The 20,813-nt window shown below is 43.1% G+C and overlaps 1 protein-coding gene across 1 annotated transcript in view; it reads right to left on the bottom strand.

The window, feature by feature from the left end:
• Positions 1–3,083: 3,083 nt before the first annotated feature.
• The window catches only part of LOC103068837 (TLE family member 4, transcriptional corepressor), a 154,774-nt gene continuing 137,044 nt past the window's right edge, over positions 3,084–20,813 (bottom strand). Inside the window, 6 exon segments of the mRNA XM_007465522.1 lie at positions 3,084–3,376; positions 5,132–5,208; positions 5,563–5,713; positions 6,163–6,310; positions 8,055–8,302; positions 9,390–9,639. Of these exon segments, the coding sequence (XP_007465584.1) occupies positions 3,269–3,376; positions 5,132–5,208; positions 5,563–5,713; positions 6,163–6,310; positions 8,055–8,302; positions 9,390–9,639 (982 nt within the window). The 3' untranslated portion in view covers positions 3,084–3,268.

Raw genomic sequence — 20,813 nt, 5'->3', positions numbered from 1 at the left:
CCTGAAACTGAGTTTCTGGATATGCCATGGCTGCAGAACTCCAACCACTTGCAGGTGTTTCAGGGCTGCGGTTCACGCTTCAACACACACCATTACAGGGCAAGACTGATCTTCGGCAGCTCACTGGCCAAGAAGCCGTAAGTAGTGGCCCACAAGTGAGGTGTGTACCTGCGAAAACTTTTAGATGTTAGCATCTATCACTGTGCACTTGACCTGCCGGTCTTGGGAGGTCTTCAATCAGGGATTCTTTTTACTTCTTGGTAGTTCTACGTAAGTCAACCTTCCAGTCCTACGCACCGTTCTCTTCTTTCATTGGAACTAAGTTTTCCCTGGTTCAGGGTGATTCTGTCTTCGTCGTTCTTCAGACTCTGCAAGACCATACTTAGAGTAAAAACTATGGCAGACCAAGTTATAATTAAAACATCGACAACATCAAAACTGCTGTGCACATCATTCCAGGCCTGAGATCGATATCAGAGACATAAAAACCTAATCTGATAAAACCTCAGCAGTGAGAGGAGATAGATGCCCATTTATTTTAAAAAGCTAGGTTTATTCACGCCTTCACCCCGATTTTTAATCCAGTACAACGGCCAGTGTTTTGGATCTCTCTAAAGAGAAAACTGAAGGGCATCACAGACTTGACCCACCAGGCACCAAACACAAATCCTAACTCCTTGAGGCAGGCACTTTCTTTTTCTACAAGTGTCAACACAGTAGGCAAGTGTCATACTCTTTGTTGTCAAAACGGCTTTTCTTTTACTCCAATTCTCTATTACTTTATAAGAAATGTTAATAAGGCTAAACAGACATTAATTAAGCTAATACTTTAAAAACGTCATCATCTGATGTAGCAGCACTCCTAGCACTCGCATGTGAAGTGCTGCTTCCATGATGAGCACTGCTGAACTCTTAGCACCTAAAGACTCAGTACCTCTCACAGCTTGACCACTGAGACACTCCAGACCACCGTGGGGCTCCCAACGCCCAGCCTTCTTTCTACCCAGTGGGTGCATAAAATGTCAGGTTTTTGAGTCCCAAAAGTTTAGAATTCAACTTTAAGGACCTTCTTATGCTGAAGCTTCACAAAGCCAAGCAGTAGCAGCCCGAGGGACCTCGGGCGTTCAAAGACTTCAGTGTGTCACGTTGGAAATGTTTCCCAAACCCCAAAGGCTGGAAATGGTATGCATCGGCTAACTCTAAAGCAGTGTTGGTCCCACAGAACTTTCTGTGATCTTGGAAATGTTCTATAAATTTATGTAGTCCAACATGCTAGCCATTAGTCGTATGTGGCAAACTGAACATTTGAGATATAGTTAGCATGACTGATAAACTGAATTTTTAATTTTAATCAAGTTAAAATTAAACAGCCACAAATGGCTAGTGGTAACTATATTGAACAGTACAGCTCTAAAGCATCAAGGCTTTCAGTAACATGACAACTTTTGGACAAACTAAAGAGGCACGCAATAAATATTTGCCGTCCTTGATAACCTCTATCCACCCTCCCTTCTAGCTCTTCTCAAGTAAGAACAAACACAGAACTAAAACAGCAACAATAAAAAAGCCCACATGACTTTTTACAGCAATCTCCCTTGAATAAAACTAGTAATTTTTAATATATACGAGTGGCATAGTCAAAGATGAAAATAAACTAAAGCCAGCACAACAAAGAATTAGAAATAAGCATACTAGAAGTTATTTATGTTTAATGCTTAAAAGTCTGAATGCACAAACAATCTACCATTATAGAAGTACTGGTGGTCAATACAATGCATTAGAACTATGTACAATGCACAGTTTAGTATCAAAATCTTTCTACACTGTAGAGTTTTACGAAACTGTTAAAGACATCAAACACTAAGCACTTAAGACACCATTTGTTTTTTCCTGCTACCACATTAGGAACGTCAATGGACAATCCATTTCAACTTGCAGCATCCATCCATTTCTAGTATGAAATTAAGTAATTTTCTACTTATACAATAAAGTTTATCTACACAGTTCTCTTGATTTTGATCCATAGCAGCAAAGGCACTGTACATCAGCAGATCCACAGACTTAAAAGATTTTTAAAGCATTCAAACAAAAAATAATAATAAAAAAAAGGAGTCACATATCATAGTTTAACAGCAACAACAACAACATAAAAGATAACAACAATGTTTCTGGCACAATGGCACAGCCTGTGTCCATTTCAGGGACATCCAGCTAAGACATGGAAAGAACCGGAGGTAAAGAAAGCAAGTTCTCATCCCAGGTGAGAGTCCATTCTTTCTGATTTTCAGAGGGAGGTCCCTGCAAATCCTCCTCTGCTCCTTGTCTTGTAAAAGACTTGACTTGCACAGTGGGAGGAATCCTCCCCTGAATCTGTGCAGTTCCCAAAGAACATGCCAAAAAATAACCCATCATTTCTCGTGTTGCCAAAACTGCCCAAAGGTATACATCTCCCTCTGCAAAGAAATGTGGCAAAAATACCCAGAAGGGATTAAGTTCTCCCTTTGAGGCCAAATTTAATTTGTTCATCTGTCTATAATACAATAAAAAAAGGGAATTAAAAACATATTACAAAGACACTTGTCAACAAGTCAAAAAAAGAAAAAAAGAAAAAGTCCAATTACTTTTATCGAATATAATCTAAAGCTATAGAAATATTGGTTAAAGTTGTCCAAATAGACTCAAATGAATATGACATGGTCTGTCACCTTCTAATTGTTCAAATTTCCAAACATCTTTAAAATAAGTAAAAAACAAAAACATCTAACAACACAGCAACATATTGCTTCCATATGTAATTATACATTTCACATCTCTATACAGTCATTAGTCTACATTTAGTGACATTTTTAATCAGTTATTTTAAACCTTCCTTTCCCCTCCTTTGCCAAAAAAAGGGGGGGAGGGGTATCAAATACAACGCATCTTCATTATCAATGCAGGAGCAGACAGCTTTATTTAGTCAGTCACTGTTAGAAAGCCTTCTTTAAACAAAATAAATATATTACAGATATAATACATAATTAAAGATTCCTTTCACTGTTCAGTAGGGTTTATCCATGTTCTTCCGAGTAGATAGCTGAAGATTTGGTATCACAGGTTCTTAACGAGTATTCACAATTCAACAGCAGGAAGGAAGTGGGGGAAGGCGGGGACTGAGCTCCACGACTGCAATGAGTACTGGAAATCCTTGGTTTCGGATGCGGGGGAACAGAAGGATGACAGAACAAAGTGCTACAAGGAGGAGTCCAGTTCGCATGAAGATTTGTCCTTAATAAATAACTTCATAAACCGTGGCCTTCTTATCCCCAGAGCCAGTGACAATGTATTTGTCATCCACAGAAATGTCACAGCTGAGCACCGATGAGGATTCTTTGGACTGGGAAAGAGACACACGAACACGTTAAAGACTGAAAGAAAACCCATGAACACTGAGAGGCAGGCCTGGAGGATCTGGAGCAAAAAGAAGCATAACATGTTCCCTTGACCAAAACAGGAGCCCAAGTGAGGAAAGGCAGTCCCGGACGCTGATGAAGGAAGGCTCTACTTCAAATCCCAGTCTCCAGCTAAGAGCACAGGGTTCTCAGTGTGAAAACCCTCGCCTTCACTCGGATGGCTTGGATGTAGACGGAGCTGCAGAACGCTAGACACGTCACTTAACCTGTCTTGGCCCTCACCGTCCTTAAACGAGGTAATTAGGTAAAGACAGCTTACCTGTCTGCCACGACAGAAGGCGGCCTTGGAGTCCAGGTGAGCTAATAGTGGGGAACCGTATTGAAAATACTATAGTTTTTGAGATAGGGAATGTAAAAATATTTCTAACGTAAAACCTCGTTGTCCCCTATGCTAAAATAGAATATAAATGTGCGTGGGGAGGAGTTCAATAGTTAGGAATAAAAATGTTACCACTCTTATTAGAGCTCCAAATACCATGTTCAACTACACCCACTGCGAAGCAGTCACGGTTAACTTTTAACTAAACTGTGCTAAACAAACAAACAAACGAACCCCACAGGATTTTAACTGGGACTTTGAACAGTTAAAAAATAAACGTTTGACACGCAGATGCTAACCTACTACCAGTGTTTCTCAAACTTTTGGAACGCAACCTGTAATAAATACATTTTACTTCACAACCCAGAGACCTCGAGACGTAATTTTACTTCATAACCCAGAGAAACGAGACATAATACTTATACTCACTACAAAAAATATACTCTTAACATTTTTTATTTCATTTTTTAAAAAAGTGCTGGTTGGGACCATGTAAAAGGTTGTGATCGACAATACAAAAACCACTGCATTACATTACAAACTTCGTGACAGTAAGGATCTGCTATTTTTGTCCTATTATCTTGCACAGTACTTTCACTCAATATATGCAGTTTTAGATTCAAATGGATTAATCTCCTCTACGACTTAGTACCACATGGTCAAGAAAACTGCAACGCTGTTATGTTATTCCTAAAAACAGACCACCACCTAGAAAATAACATCCTAAATACAGAAGGTTAAAAAGAAAATCTTCTATAACTTGCCTATGAAATTCTCAGCTACTAGCAGGAGAGAAGAGAGAGATCGGTACGCGAGCGTGTATCATGCCTACAATCTAGTTCTCCTGCAAATAATTCCACAAACTATACAAAGTACCACTGAGTTAATAAGAATAAAAGTTCATAAAATTAATCAAGATTTATTACACTTTTCCACAGCACTCTTCTGGGGGCGGGAAATCAGGAATAACAACACGAATGAATATTCAAGCAACATGCTCAAATTTTAAACAAAAATTTTAAAAGCCATAATTAAAATTAAATAAATAAATAAATTTCACAGAAGACATGAAACTGCTACTCTAACATGTAAAAAGGGATGGGGCGTGAAGAGCTAGTTAGGGCGACGGGCACGGCACCTTGGCTCTGAGCTCAGAGAGAACTGGACACAACTCCTGGCTGCACGGCTTGCAGCTGTGACCCTAGTCTCCCCCTCAGGCTCAGTTTTCTCCTCTGTGCGATGGGAGTGACACTAGCTCCTACCTCCTAGGACACGTCCGTGCGTCATTAACCTGTGAGAAGGCACAGAGAACCATGCAGTGAGCGCGCAGGGGGTGAAGGCTACACAAGCGAAGTGTTACCTGGAATATACTGGCCCCGTAAGGTGTTCTCCAGGCATTCAGAAGGTTGTCCTTTCCCGTGCTTACAAACCATTTGCCTATAGGAACAGGGTTTCAAAAAAGGTAGTGTTTATTCCTTTGTCAGAGTGCCGAGACTTGTGTTACAGAGCATCAAACGATACACAGAAAACTCACCTAATCTAATCTGCAACAAATAAGAGTTTCTTTTCATTGGAAAAATAAAGCCCACTCTCCTAGATTTAATGAGTCATTTATACTTAGGACAAGGATAAAGTGGATAAACTGCAGAAAATTACATGGTATTTGGGAAGTAGGCATGTGTGTGAGGAAGTAATATAACTCCGAAGAGGGACACGTCAATGAACTAAAGACCGGACTTGAATCAGGAGGAAGGAGGAATGACAGGCAGTGGACGCCAGGGGCCTGCTTACCACAATGGGCGAACTTGAGGGACAGGACGCAGCTCTCGTGGAGATGGAGCTGGTACTTGTCGGGCTTGGTGACGTGCAGCACCTCCACGTTGCTGTTCTCCATCCCCACCGCCAGCCACTCTCCAGTTGGGCAGTATCCCAGGGAAAAGATCTAGAATTAAAATAGTTGATGGTGATGGTGGCTATAGAGGACACACTTCCTTTAAAGGGGAGGCACTGCTTCCTCTGGGGATACTAATTAAATAATGAAGGAAATCAAGATAATGTGAATTGTACGGGAAGAAATCAAAGTCAAAGGTGTGATCCCAAGTAATGAGTCAGATCTCCACAATCTAACTTACTAATCACTTGTGTGAAATTCAAAGATCTATAGAGTAATGGTCATTGAAATAAAAACCTGCTAAAAGCCTGTAATAAATGAAAGTTTTTCTGTCCTTCAGTAAAATGTATACTGTTGTATTGTGAAAGAAAACAACAAAATTTTTAGTTATCTAATTCAGTCAAAAGTGACTCTGTCACACGGTCAATGAATTGCCGCTGAAGTCTCTCATGTATTTCACAAAACCAGGCCTCCAAAATGTCACGAGCACGAGTGCACACCTGGGAGGTGAAGTCGTGCTGCTGCAGCTGCCGCCCTTCGCGCAGGTCCCAGGACCGGACCGTGTTGTCCAAGCCGCCCGTCCAGAGCTTGGTGCCATCGTTAGAAATGTCAATGCAGCTGGCCCCGTCTGTGTGGCCCTGGAATTGCCTGAAGGTGTCAACATGGAGAAAAGTCCTTCAACAGTTAATTTTTAGGTGAACTCAGTTTAGAATTCCTCAGCCATCAATTTCATTACAGGCCCTATTGGTAGATTTCCTTTTGGTTTATTATATTTTCTATTATTCAAAGTAATAACAAAGCATATACATAGAGAGATTAAAGTTCAGTTGAGATGCTAAATCTCCTGCACGTTTTATTTTTGAACACTTAGGAAGTCCTCTTCAAATTACTCTTATGCTAAAAACAACTGAAACAACTGATGGAAGAAATTCTCCACCTGAATCAAAAGAAAACACAGCCACATGGAAATGAACTAATCCAAGATACAATCTGAGACCTATTCTGTCAGTGTGATGTGAAAGAAGGCGAGAATTTCAGAGGGTGTAAGGAGTCGTTTCCCTTCTAAAAGCTCTGGGGATGGGCACAGTGAACAGCAGAACAAATCCTGCCAGCGAGCAACAACGCAACTGTAGGAGGCTGTGCAGGATGAAAGGCCGTGCTCTCAAGTAAGGAGCGTGGAGAGCACCTCAGAGTGACTCAGCTGCCCCAGGGGCACGTAAAGCGTACGAAAGACACGGGGGCTGGGGCTTCGAAGCAGCTCCTCATAAGAGCCTTACCCAAAAGGGGAAAAAGTGATTAACTGTTTTGTTTTTGGAATCATTTATAGAGCTCCGTCTTGCAAAATATGTTACAGACGGACAGCAGGGGCCTCTTCTCCTTCCACCCTCCCCTGGACCTGTGGCCGGGCTCCACTACACCCTCTGCACACCCATTAGCAGATCACACCTCTGGCTTCCTGCTCTCTCCGGTGCTGACATCTGGAGACACACGTGTTTCAGGGCTTTTCCTATCAGTGCCGATCCTACACAACCTCATTTCTAAACAGACATAGTTATGTCTATCCATCCTGTAAGGTGGGACAACAGATTATCTAGATTATTTCAGGGTGAGGCGCACCCAACACAATGCCTGGGCCCAGGGTAAGAGCTCAATGATCATTTGTCGAAGGAAAGAACGTGTCAGATACACACAGCACCAAGGACAGCGCCACACACTGTGAACCTTCTCAGTGAGTACCTACTGACAACGATGGTTTGTTAGCACAGGTGGCAAACAAACTACATATGTCTAAGGAGCTCATGAGGTCACAGGCACCTTATGTGCATTAATTATGTAAAACTGACCTCCTGGGACTTCCCTCGTAGTGCAGTGGTTAAGAATCCGCCTGTCAATGCAGGGGACACGGGTTCGAACCCTGGTCCGGGAAGATCTCACATGCCGCGGTGCAACTAACCCCCTGTGCCACAACTACTGAAGCCTGTGTGCCTAGAGCCCGTGCTCCGCAACAAGAGAAGTCACCGCAATGAGAAGCCCGAGCGCTGCAACTAGAGAAAGCCCACGCACTGCAACAAGGACCCAACACAGCCAAAGATAAATACATAAATAAATTTATAAAAAAGAAAAATAAATAAAACCGACCTCCTATTTTAAAACCTGAATTGGTGATGCTTAGTATAATTTAAAAAAAAAAAAGAAAGAAAGAAAACAACCCCTCATCCGATAAAGTTCAAATGGTGCAGAAAACAAGATTTTACAGCATCTTAAAACGGCCCTATTCTTAACAATTTTTAGTAAGACAGTTATGTTTCATCTTTTTAAAAAGACACGCACACAGCTCTCTGGCACAGCACAGGTAAATCCAGTGCCCTGGTCAGGGAGCCTGCTGACCCACCTCACCAGCGTCTGGTTGTGCAGGTCCCACACGGCGATGTTGCCGTCGCTGCAGCATGAGAAGCAGACCTTGGAGTCGGGGCTGATGGCCAAGGCGTAGCAGGCGGGGGCCGAGGACGTCAGCTCTGCTTTGATGCGCGGGGTGGGAGCCGCCAGGTCCCAAATGGACAGGGTACTGGCTTCCCCTCCCACAATTAGGGTGCGACCATCAGGGAGCAATCGGCAGGAACGGATGTAGTTATCCCTGTTCTGTAGAGACAAGACCCATCAAGAGGTTATTCATGAGGAAAGGAAAACAGCATTGACATGAGAGCAAAAATCCATAAAAGTATTGTGTTCCCTCCTGGTTTCAATGAGCTATTTTCACTTATGACAATGATAAAGTAGATTAACGCTAGTAAATTACATGAAATTAAGGAAGTACTTAAACTTGATCTACAAAATTCAGTACTGAGATATTTAATCTTAATTAGCATGAAAACGCAAAGATCTAGACCCACTCTCGGCACCAGCAAATCAACCAGCCGCCTGAGTCATTTGCACATGCAGACGCAACAGCCCTCACAACCCTGGAGGAGCCACACCGGGAACTGGGTACACACGGCCTGGCTGCTGAAAGGCCCTCTTTCTGCTGCCAAACAAGTGTCAGGGAGTTAGAGACCTTGTGGTCCCTTCCGTTCGCCTGGCCCTGCGTTACCTGGCCAAGGGACAGCATGGGCTCGATTAAGCAGCACCAACTGGAGGCAAGGCTTGACCAAGGCGTGTTACGTGACAGAAAACACCACGTCCTCCCAGCTCGTGAGGTTATGGGAATCTTGTGCAGTCACCTTAAACTGACCTAGCATCGTGCTGCCGTGAAACATGCTACTGCTGGTCCGAGGATGAAAATCAAACTGAAATTTCCTAAATAACCCGAGGACGAATACCCATGAGACAGCTAATGGGGTAGCTAGTGTCTGCCACGTGAAGTATTAAGTTACTCTTGTCTCACAGTGTGACAGATTCTGATACTTGGGTGCACTCTCACAGAAACCATCGTGGGCTCGTAGTTTCCTTAAACTCCTTTATCAGATAGGAAAGCAAGGGGTCTGCCTGTTCCCATGCACTGGGCAGGGTGAATGAAAACTGCACTGGAGCAAGGGCCACACGTGAAGAACCGGATAAATCTACCTTAAGTAACTGAAAGAAGACACACCTTCTCGTCAGCGCTCCAAGTCAAACAGCACAAACCACTGAAGACAACCACCCGCTTGGGATCAATTCTGTGTGTTGCTGGTACATCCAGGTCCTATTTTCTGCATGAGGGCTTAAACCATGTTCATCCACGTTCACTCACCAGACAGTCGAGCTGAGAGACGGGGCTCTTGTTGCCGGGGTGGCTGATGTCCCAGACCTTGACGCAGCCCTTGCCGCCCGTGTACACATGTCGCGTGGGGTTGCTGATGGTCACCGCACACACCACCTCCCCGTGGTTCAGGGTGTTGATCTGGCGAGCGTGGCGGGGGATGCCGGGGCCAATGAGGGCGTCCGGGGGGAAGGGGACAGGCTGCATCTGACCGTCCGCAGTAACGTGGAAGGAGTATGCTCTAAGGCAGTGGCGAGGAGAAAAGATAGGAAAGGGAGAATGCAAAAAATGTTACTTAACTGATCACTGTAATGAGACGAGAAATAAAACATTTTCAGTGCTACGTATGATTTGCAAACAAGTCAAATTTACTGAATATGGTGGAAAGAACATAACTTTCAGAGCCACAGAGCTAAATCTATGATCAAATACCGCGTCAACTCTTTGCTGGCTGCTGTGTGACATCAGTAGTTACATAACCTCTCTGAACCTTACTTGATTCTGATCTTTAAAGTGGAGTGAAGGCTACCTACGCTTCTCAGAGAATTTAATAAGGTCACCAATGCCCAGCATAGTAATTACTTCTCCAGGGCACTCTACAAACTTGCACTGCCTTCTACTTCAGGTGATTCAGAAGCCTGTGATAAGATTTTAACCCACAGATCACTTCACTCCAATCAAGTGACTTACTAATGAAAATCTGTAAGCTAAAATTAGGAAGTTTTAAGGCGTTAAGAGGATCTAGGCCTAGAAGATACTGACATGGCATATGACCCACCAAAAAAATGAAAAAAAATTTTTGGATTAAGTCCCATCAGACTTGACAATAACAAATCCTAGTAATCTAATGCCCAGTGGAGTCAGAACCTAAAAAAGCATCCTGTGTGACTGCCCCAGAGGCCCACCTGGGAGTTCCTATCAGCAGCTCCAACTCCAGGCCATTTCCAGGGAAAACCCTCCAGTTGTGAAAGCATTTGGCTCTAAAATGCAACTTAAGTTAAAGCATCTCCCTCAACAGACACCTCTATGCTTAAGGCACTGAAGTCAGGGAACAGTCAGCAAGTGAGGCTGTTGGGATGCATGTTGGGTTTCAGGAGGCAGGAGATGTCGGTGGTAGGCAGGAGGGAGCAGGGCCTGCCTTGGGGAACCATCACGGGCAGTAGCCCACTTTGGAGATGATGTCATTGTCTCTGGCACTGAGCTTCAGAACGTGCTCTGTTTATGGGAAGAAGTTCATGAAAGACATACCAGGGGAAACACCTGTGGGCAGACAAAGGACAGGAGCTTGGACCTATCGGGGAAGTTTTAGAATCAAAACAGTTTACAGTTCCTTAATGCAAAAATCTACAGGCTAGCCACATGCATCAAAATTCAGCCCATTATTGAGGGGACATCATCAACAAAGTCCTAAATGTCCCCAGAAAGGATGCGGCTGTGGCAGATTTAGGGACCAGAGGGCAGAGGGCTTTCTCTCTCTCTGTAAATTACGCAGCGAAGTGGGTTAGAACTCGGCTGTAGAAGAGAAGGAGTATGTCGGACTGCTGAGGGGGAAGTGGTGGGAAGCTGGGAAGACAAGAGACATATTCCTGTGGTCGGAGCAACGGACTTGGAGACATGTTGGATGCGTGGCCTGGGAGAGAGAGATGCTGAGCAGGGCTCTCAGGCTCGGAACCCAGGTGGCTAGGTAGGCCACAATACATTAGTGAAGGTGACGGGGAAGCATAACCGAAGGGCACACACGTGGGGAGGTAAATGGTAAGGTTTTCTTCAACCTGAGGGAGGGCAGGTGAGAACCCAAACATCTCAACCAAAAGTTGAGCACTGTGATTCAGAAAAGAGTTCAGATCAGAAAGATCAATGTGTGCTCATCCACAAAGAAGTGATAGCTGAAGCTAAAGGAGCAGAAAAGAATCATCCTGGGGCAGATTATGTAATGAGTAGACTAGATGCAAAATTTAAGAAAATGCTTACAACATGTAGGGGACCTCCAGCAAGAGCGGTCAGAGAGGCAGATAATCAGGAGAGACAAGAACATGGAAAGGGGGAGCAGATGGTCAATCACGTATTTCTTGGCTTACCCCAGTGCAAGAAGCACTTGGGGATGCAACAGAAAGGACTGGGGATACAATAGAGAGAAAAAAAGCCACCTACTCCCTATTCTCCAAAAGTTACTTTCTGGGGGCTGGGGTAGGTGGCAGGTGGGCTGAGGGGCTGATTCATTAGTGAGATACTAACATATACAAAGATTAAAATGTCAGACGGTCAAGGCTATGAACAATGGACAGGCCATTGGACAAAGTGAGAAGAACAGGGAAATTCACGGCAGTGGGGCCGCAATATAAAGAACAGGTATTAATTTCCTCGGCCCAGAAAGGAAGATGGTAAAATGAAGGCCAGAGGGAGGCAGGATGCTTACACTATTCACTTAGTCAGAAAATATTTAGTAAATACCCAATATGAATCAGGTACTATCAGATGCTGGGGAATCAGAGGTGAATAAGATATTCAAGGTCCCTATCCTCCAGAGCCTACATCCTAGAAGGGAAAAGAGCTAATATATAAGCTGATAAATCAGTAACCTCCGACGGCAGTAAATGTGCGCGCGCGCGCTCTCTCTCTCTCTCTCTCTCTCTCTCTCACACACACACACACCCACACATACACACAGAGTTTCAGATCAAGGAGACAGACGGCGCAGCAAGGTCCGAGGCGGTGTGCAAGCTGAGAGCTGAGGGAAGGCCTAGTCTTGCACGCAGAGAGAAGGGAGGGCAGTCAATGCAAGTCTTAGAAGAAGCAGCAAGGGAGAAAGCCGGGGGCACTCAGGGGAGAGTGACAGGCTGGAGAGGGGTGCAGGGGCCATGTGAAAAAGGGCCTCGTAGGCTATGAGGCGGAGTTCGGCCTGTTATTCCGAGTGGAGTGGGAAGTCACTGGAGACTTGTGTGTGGGGGCAGTGAGCGCCATGATTCAGTTCATGTTTTCAAAGGATTGTTCTGGTTGTTGGGGGAAGCATGGATTGTAGGTGGCAGAATGGAAGAGGGAAAACTAGTCAGGGGGCTAGGGCAGCAAGCTAAGGGGAAGCTAGTAGCCAGGGCTTGAGAGACAGTTAGAAAGCTGGGAATGCATCTGCAATTCAAGATTTCTCTGGGTAGAGGCAGAGAAGGCTGTACTGGATGGCATGCGTGGATCCTGGAGGTGACAGTGAGGGCTGATGACAAGGTCTTCTTTGGGGTCTATAAGTAGGTAACTGAAGTCGAGAAGGGCAGAGGTTCACTAGAGGTGATGTGGCCCAAGCCCTGAGACGATGTTACTGGGGGCCTGACCTTGTGAACAGCAGTGACACCCAGGATGATGGCAGGCTCTGAGTGGACCAAGTGTCAAGTTTTTAATTAACTGGGAAATCTCCCAACAAGGCTGAGGAGCGGGTAGAGACCCAGGGCACAGGCCTGAAAGGGGGTGGGTTTTCACAAGAAGGTGGAATGGGTTCAGTTCCGGAAGAGACTGGAAAGGTACAGGAGGTGGGGGAGGGAATCAACCATAGCCTGTATCAGCCCTGCCACTGGCTCCGACTGCTGATGTGAAGTGAATGAAAGGGCACCCTTTGGAGGGCTGCAGGTGAAGGGGTCCCCTCGGGAGAGAGCCAGGCATCCGTTCAGGCAGCAATGCTTGTAGAGAAAGGCTGAAATTCTGAGGGATGACAACGGAGACAAAGGCTAACTGATTTAGCAATTAAGAGGTCACGACGACTAAATCTTAAAGAAAGAAAAAGGAAGATTATTCCAAGTTTAGAGATGGTGTTATACATTCTTAATGATAATCTCCTTGAAAAGGCATCCCTTCTCTCCCCTCTAGAATAACTGAATGGTTTTTAAAGAGCCTTGAGAATTTAAAATAGTTAAGAAATCAGGCACACCATTTCTCTTGAGGTTTTCAATATGACATTATTCAACTCAACCACAACCACTCTGTGAGCACCTACTATGTTCCGGGAACTCCCTTATTAAGAATTTCAAGAGCCTAATTGCATTAAGGATATAATGTAGCCCCGTGTTTACTATTTATATAAGACACTCAAAACTGGAAGAAAGAAAGCTCTAGTACATACCTATCATCAGATTTCAACAAACTCTTTGATGTGTAGCTAGCAGAGAGTACTGGAATGGGTAATGAAAGCCAACCTTCCTAGAAATTAGGGAGGCCCAGGCTTGAAAACCTTTTCTTTTTCTACCTAATTAAATGCATCAATACTCCTTACCCACATATTCTGATTTAGATGTCATGCTGAGATACAGTATCAGGTAAGACACCTGCCTTGCCCATAAGTGGCTTGTAATCTAGGAAGCATGATGAGAAAAGTACAGAAGTGATTACAATACCAGGTGCAAGATGGAAAGGATGAAGTTCTGTGGTGGTTCAAAAACCAAAAATAAAGCTTATGTTTCATGAGAGACATGGTACTGGAGATGGGTTTTGGAGAATGGAAGGATTTTTCCAAAGAGGGAGGAAGATGGAAAAACCATTCCAGGTGGAGGGAGCAGCTCTAAAAGAAGAGGTAAAATGATCTGGGCAAGTCCTGGATTGGTTTTAATTGGGGAATTCACTTATTCAACAATGACCCAACACAGTAAGCTTGAAGGAGCTGGCCCGAGTACGGCCTGATAAAATACGCCGCGCGCGCACGCGCGCGCACACACACACACACACACACACACACACACACACACACAATGTATAAAAGGGAGGGCCTAGAAGGCCAGCCTGAGAATTTCACAAACAGAATTTACTAAAGAGTGTTTTTAGGAGGAGGAGGAGTGGGACATTACTGGGGCAAAGCCACTCACAGAATAAATTTGGTAGCAAGGAGCACAATGGATAGGAGGAATAAGAGACAATTATTTGAGTAAATCTAGACGAGAGGCAATGGGGGACCTGAACTAGGCAAGGAGAAGCATGACACACTAGAAGCAACTGGACATGAAACTGTGTAGGACTCAACTAACGAGATGTGAGGAAGAAGCCAATAATAACTGAGTTTCTGAGCTCAGGGAACAAGGAACAGAGTACTCTGAAAACCAGGCAATCGGGAGGAACATCTAGTCTGGGGAAGCATTTTGTGAATATGATGAGTTTGTAGTGCAAGTAATACACACTCAAGATGCCTAGCTGAGATGCCCAACAAAGAACTAAAAATACGGGGCTGGAAGGAATAGGGGCAGGGAGACAGAGAAATTCTCTCTCGGGAGGCAAAGCTACTAAAAGCTAAGAGTGATCTCCAAGGGAGATGGTGAAAAGAAAGGAAGTTTGGACTGACAGAACTATACTTCAAACAATTCAGACATCTGCAAATCTATCTGTTTAAAACGTATATCGAAGTTGCTGTTTTATTTGGATCATCACCTTTTGATGAAACCCCAGCATAGTCGAGAAGATCCCTGGCCTTCCCACCTCCACCTCCCTCTATGAGAGGCCCACTTCAGTAATGCCGTACTCATCATTCCCATGCTTTGCGACACCGTGCCCAAGTTTGCAACGTCTAACGAGACAGAACTAGACCTTGAATTCACAATGAAAGGCCTGGCTGTTGTTCTGATACTTCATGCAGGAGGACAGAAGACTGGGCTCTAGTAGCATGAGAACCCACTAGCAGGTTAGCCAGCCAACAAATACTTGAGGGTTGGCTGTGTGTCAGGAATTGTTCCTAGTTTGAAAAATCTTGCTTTATAAAAACAAATAAAAACAACAACAGAGAAGAATTTCTGAATTCTGAGCAGCCTAAAACCCATAAATCTGAGATTTTTTGTTATGGCTGAAATCACATGTCATTTCCCATAATATAATTAGTGCAATGGTTTTAATCAAATACTTTTATGCTATTTATAAAAGTCTCATATAAGTAGCAAGTGAGGAAAAAAAGTCCACTTTTGGCTTATGTTGAAATTAAACTCTGCTGTCATTCTAGTTAGTTATTGAGTGGAACCTCTGCTAATTCACCAGCATAAGCAACTGGACCCACTGTCAATTATCAAATAAATGCTATTTTATTAATTAGTTTGGAACATGCATTTAATTATAATTTTTGATAATACCTAGCAATTATTCTGTAAAAATAATTAGGACAGAGATGCGCGACTGTTGTCTTTCTAGAGAAAGGCAGTTACTTTGTGTGTGTGGTGAGGGAGGCCTTTAGGTGATTTATTATGTTTTATGTTCTAGCACAAAAAATAGTTTTCCTGTTGAAAAACATGTACAAGTTTCATAACTTTGTAAAAATCTTTAATGAAAGTATTTCTCTCTATATGCATAAAGGAGTATGAATTTATAGGCCTTGGTGCCTTGGTAAAGACATACCAATGACAGGAACAGGGATTCTAATTTACTCAGTCTAACCTCCGTGGGCCATCTCTGCCTCCCACTACTTTCTACTGCATGAGCAATTGAAAGAATGGTAATAACCCTAGGCAAAGCTCAAGTGGAAATGGTGCTGCAGTTGACTCAAGCCACTGCATATCAAACATTGTGCTAAACATATACCATATCACCTCATCCTCATGCCCTCCTTATCAGGGAGGTGCCAGCCCTGATTTAAAGATGAGCCAACTGAAGCTCATAATAAAGTCACTTCCTTCCTAGTGTCAACTGGCAGAGTCAGAATTCAAACTTGGATCTGTCACACTCCAGAATTCATATTCTGTTGAACACATCGCACTCTCTTTGGGGTTCTTGATGTCATTTGCCAATTGCATTCGGTGTGTGTCACTCCAGGAACAAAACTTCTCAGCCATGGACATTGGTTCAAGATGGCAGATTAGAAGGACGTGCGCTCACTCCCTCTTGTGAGAGCACTGAAATCACAACTAACGGCTGAACAATCATCGACAGGAAGACACTGGAACTCACCAAAAATGATACCCCACATCCAAAGACAAAGAAAAAGCCACCATGACACAGTAGGAGGAGCACAATCACAGTAAAAAATCCCGTAACTGCTGGGTGGGTGACTCACAGACTGGAGAACACTTATACCACAGAAGTCCACCCACTGGAGTGAAGGTTCTGAGCCCCACATCAGGCTTCCCAACCTGCGGGGGCCGGCAACGGGAGGAGGAATTCCTAGAGAATCAGAGTTTGAAGGCTAGTGGGATTTGATTGCAGGACTTTGACAGGACTGGGGGAAACAGAGACTCCACTCGTGGAGGGCACACACAAAGTAGTGTGCATATCAGGACCCAGGGGAAGGAGCAGTGACCCCAGGGGAGACTGAACCAGACCTACCTGCTAGTGTTGGAGGGTCTCCTGCAGAGGCGGGGGGTGGCTGTGGCTCACCGTGGGGGCAAGGACACTGGCAGCAGAAGTTCTGGGAAGTACTCCTTGGCATGAGCCCTCCTGGAGTCGCCATTAGCCCCACCGAAGAGCCTGGGAAGTCTCCAGTGTTGGGTCGCCTCAGGCCAAACAGCCAACAGGGAGGGAACCCAGCCCCACCCATCAGCAGACAAGCGGATTAAAGTTTTACTGAGCTCTGTTCACCAGAGCAACAGCCAGCTCTACCTACCACCAGTCCCTCCCATCAGGAAACTTGCACAAGCCTCTCAGATAGCCTCATCCACCAGAGGGCAGACAGCAGAAGCAAGGAGAACTACAATCCTATAGCCTGTGGAACAAAAACCACATCCACAGAAAGATAGACAAGATGAAAAGGCAGAGGGCTATGTACCAGATGAAGGAACAAGATAAAACCCCAGAAAAACAACTAAATGAAGTGGAGATAGGCAACGTTCCAGAAAAAGAATTCAGAATAATGACAGTGAAGATGATCCAGGACCTCGGAAAGACAATGGAGGCAAAGATCGAGACGTTTAACAAAGACCTAGAAGAATTAAAGAACAAACAAACAGGGATGAACAATACAATAACTGAAATGAAAAATACACTAGAAAGAGTCAACAGCAGAAGAACGGATAAGTGACCTGGAAGACAGAATAGTGGAATTCACTGCTGTGGAACAGAATAAAGAACAAAGAATGCAAAGAAATAAAGACAACCTAAGAGACCTCTGGGACAACATTAAATGTAACAACATTCACATTATAGGGGTCCCAGAAGAAGAGAGAAAGGACCTGAGAAAATATCTGAAGAGATTATAGTCAAAAACTTCCGTAACATGGGAAAGGAAATAGCCACCCAAGTCCAGGAAGCACAGATAGTCCCAGGCAGGAGAAACCCAAGGAGAAACACGCCGAGACACACAGTAATCAAACTGACAAAAATAAAAGACAAAGACAAATTATTGAAAGCAACAAGGAAAAAACAACAAATAAAATACAAGGAAACTCCCATAGGGTTAACAGCTGATCTCAGCAGAAACTCTACAAGATAGAAGGGAGTGGCATGATATATTTAAAGTGATGAAAGGGAAGAACCTACAACCAAGATTACCCTGCAAGGATCTCACTCAGATTCCACAGAGAAATCAAAAGCTTTACAGACAAACAAAAGCTAAGAGAATTCAGCACCACCAAACCAGTTCTGCAACAAATGCTAAAGGAACTTCTCTAAGAGGGGAACACAAGAGAAGAAAAGGACCTACAAAAACAAACCCATAACAATTAACAAAATGATAAAACGAACATACATATCGATAATTACATTAATCGGGAATGGATTAAATGCTCCAAACAAAAGACACAGGCTCACTGAATGGATACAAAAACAAGACCCATATATATGCTGTCTATAAGAGACCCACTTCAAACCTAGGGACACATACAGGCTGAAAGTGAGGGGAGGGAAAACATACTCCATGCAAATGCAAATCAAAAGAAAGCTGGAGTAGCAATACTCATATCAGATAAAATAGACTTTAAAATAATGAATGTTACAAGAGACAAGGAAGGACACTACACAATGATCAAGGGATCAATCCAAGAAGAAGATATAACAATTATAAACATATCTGCACCCAACATAGGAGCACCTCAATACATAAGGCAACTGCTAACGGCTATAAAAGAGGAAACTGACAGTAACACAATAATAGTGGGGAACTTTAACACCTCATTCACACCAATGGACATATCATCCAAACAGAAAATTAATAAGGAAACACAAGCTTTAAATGACACTACAGACCAGAGAGATTTAACTGATATTTACAGGACATTCCATCCAAAAACAGCAGACTACACTTTCTTCTCAAGTGTGCATGGAACATTCTCCAGGATAGATCACATCTTGGGTCACAAATCAAGCCTCAGTAAATTTAAGAAAATTGAAATCATATCAAGCATCTTTTCTGACCACAACGCTGTGAGATTAGAAATCAATTACAAGGGGAAAAAAACGTAACAAACACAAACACACAGAGGCTAAACAAAACGTTACTAAATGACCAAGAGATCACTGAAGAAATCAAAGAGGAAATCAAAAACTACCTAGAGACAGGACTTCCCTGGTGGTGCAGTGGTTGAGAGTCCACCTGCCGATGCAGGGGACATAGGTTCGTAACCCAGTCTGGGAAGATCCCACATGCCGCGGAGCGGCTGGGCCTGTGAGCCATGGCCGCTGAGCCTGAGTGTCTAGAGCCTGTGCTCTGCAACGGGAGAGGCCACAACCGGGAGAGGGCCCCGCACCCAAAAAAAAAAAAAAAAAAAAAAAAGACTAGAGACAAATGACAATGAAAACATGACGATCCAAAACCTATGGGACGCGGCAAAAGCAGTTCTAAGCGTGAAATTTAAAGGAATACAAGCCTACCTCAAGAAACGAGAAAAATCTGAAATTAAACAATCTAACCTTACACCTAGAGGAACTAGAGAAAGAAGAACAAAGAAAACCCACAGTTAGTAGAAGGAAAGAAATCATAAAGATCAGAGCAGAAATAAATGAAATAGAAACAAAGAAAACAATAGCAAAGATCGATAAAACTAAAAGCTGGTTCCTTTGAGAAGATAAACAAAATTGATAAACCATTAGCCAGCCTCATCAAGAAGAAGAGGGAGAGGACTCAAATCAATAAAACTAGAAATGAAAAAAGGAGAAGTTATAACAGAAACCACCACAGAAATACAAAGCATCCTAAGAGACTATTATAAGCAACTCTATGCCAATAAAATGGACAACCTGGAAGAAATGGACAAATTCTTAGAAAGGTATAACCTTCCAAGACTGGACCAGGAAGAAATAGAAAATATGAACAGACCAATCACAAGTAACGAAATTGAAACCGTGATTGAAAATCTTCCGACAAACAAAAGTCCAGCACCAGACGCTTCACAGGTGAATTCGATCAAACATTTAGAGAAGAGCTAACACCCATTCTTCTCAAACTCTTCCAAAAAATTGCAGAGGAAGGAATACTCTCAAACTCATTCTATGAGGCCACCATCACCCTGATACCAAAACCAGACAAAAATACTACAAAAAAAGACAATTACAGACCAATATCACAGATGAATATAGATGCAAAAATCCTCAACAAAATACTAGCAAACAGAACCCAACAAAACATTAAAAGGATTATATACCATGATCAAGTGGGATTTATCCCAGGGATGCAAGGATTCTTCAATATATGCAAATCAATAAATGTGACACACCATATTAATAAATTGAAGAAAATCATATGATCATCTCAATAGATGCAGAAAAAACTTTTGACAAAATTCTACACCCATTTATGATAAAAACTGTCCAGAAAGTGGGCACAGAGGGAACCTACCTCAACATAATAAAGGCCATATACGACAAACCCACAGCAAACGTCACTCTCAATGGTGAAAAACTGAAAGCATTTCCTCTAAGATCTGGAACAAGACAAGGATGTCCACTCTCGCCACTATTATTCAACACAGTCTTGGAAGTCCTAGCCGTGGCAATCAGAGAAGAAAAAGAAATAAAAGGAATACAAATTGGAAAAGAAGTAAAACAGTCACTGTTTGCAGATGACATGATACTATACATACAGAATCCTAAAGATGCCACCAGAAAACTACTAGAGCTAATCAATGAATCTGGTAAAGTTGCAGGATACAAAATTAATGCACAGAAATCTCTTGCATTCCTATACACTAATGATGAAAAATCTGAAAGAGAAATTAAGGAAACACTCCCATTTACCACTGCAACAAAAAGAATAAAATACCTAGGAATAAACCTACCTAGGGAGACAAAAGACCTGTATGCAGAAAACTATAAGACACTGATGAAAGAAATTAAAGATGATACCAACAGATGGAGAGATATACCATGTTCTTGGATTGGAAGAATCAATATTGTGAAAATGACTATACTACCCAAAGCAATCCACAGATTCAGTGCAATCCCTATGAAACTACCAATGGCATTTTACACAGAACTAGAACAAAAAGCTTCACAATGTGTATGGAAACACAAGACCCTGAATAGCCAAAGCAATCTTGAGAA

Source organism: Lipotes vexillifer, unplaced genomic scaffold (genome assembly GCF_000442215.2).
Source record: "Lipotes vexillifer unplaced genomic scaffold, Lipotes_vexillifer_v1.1 scaffold993, whole genome shotgun sequence".
Classification (NCBI taxonomy): Eukaryota; Metazoa; Chordata; class Mammalia; order Artiodactyla; family Lipotidae; genus Lipotes; species Lipotes vexillifer.
This window is presented reverse-complemented; position numbering and strand designations above follow the sequence as displayed.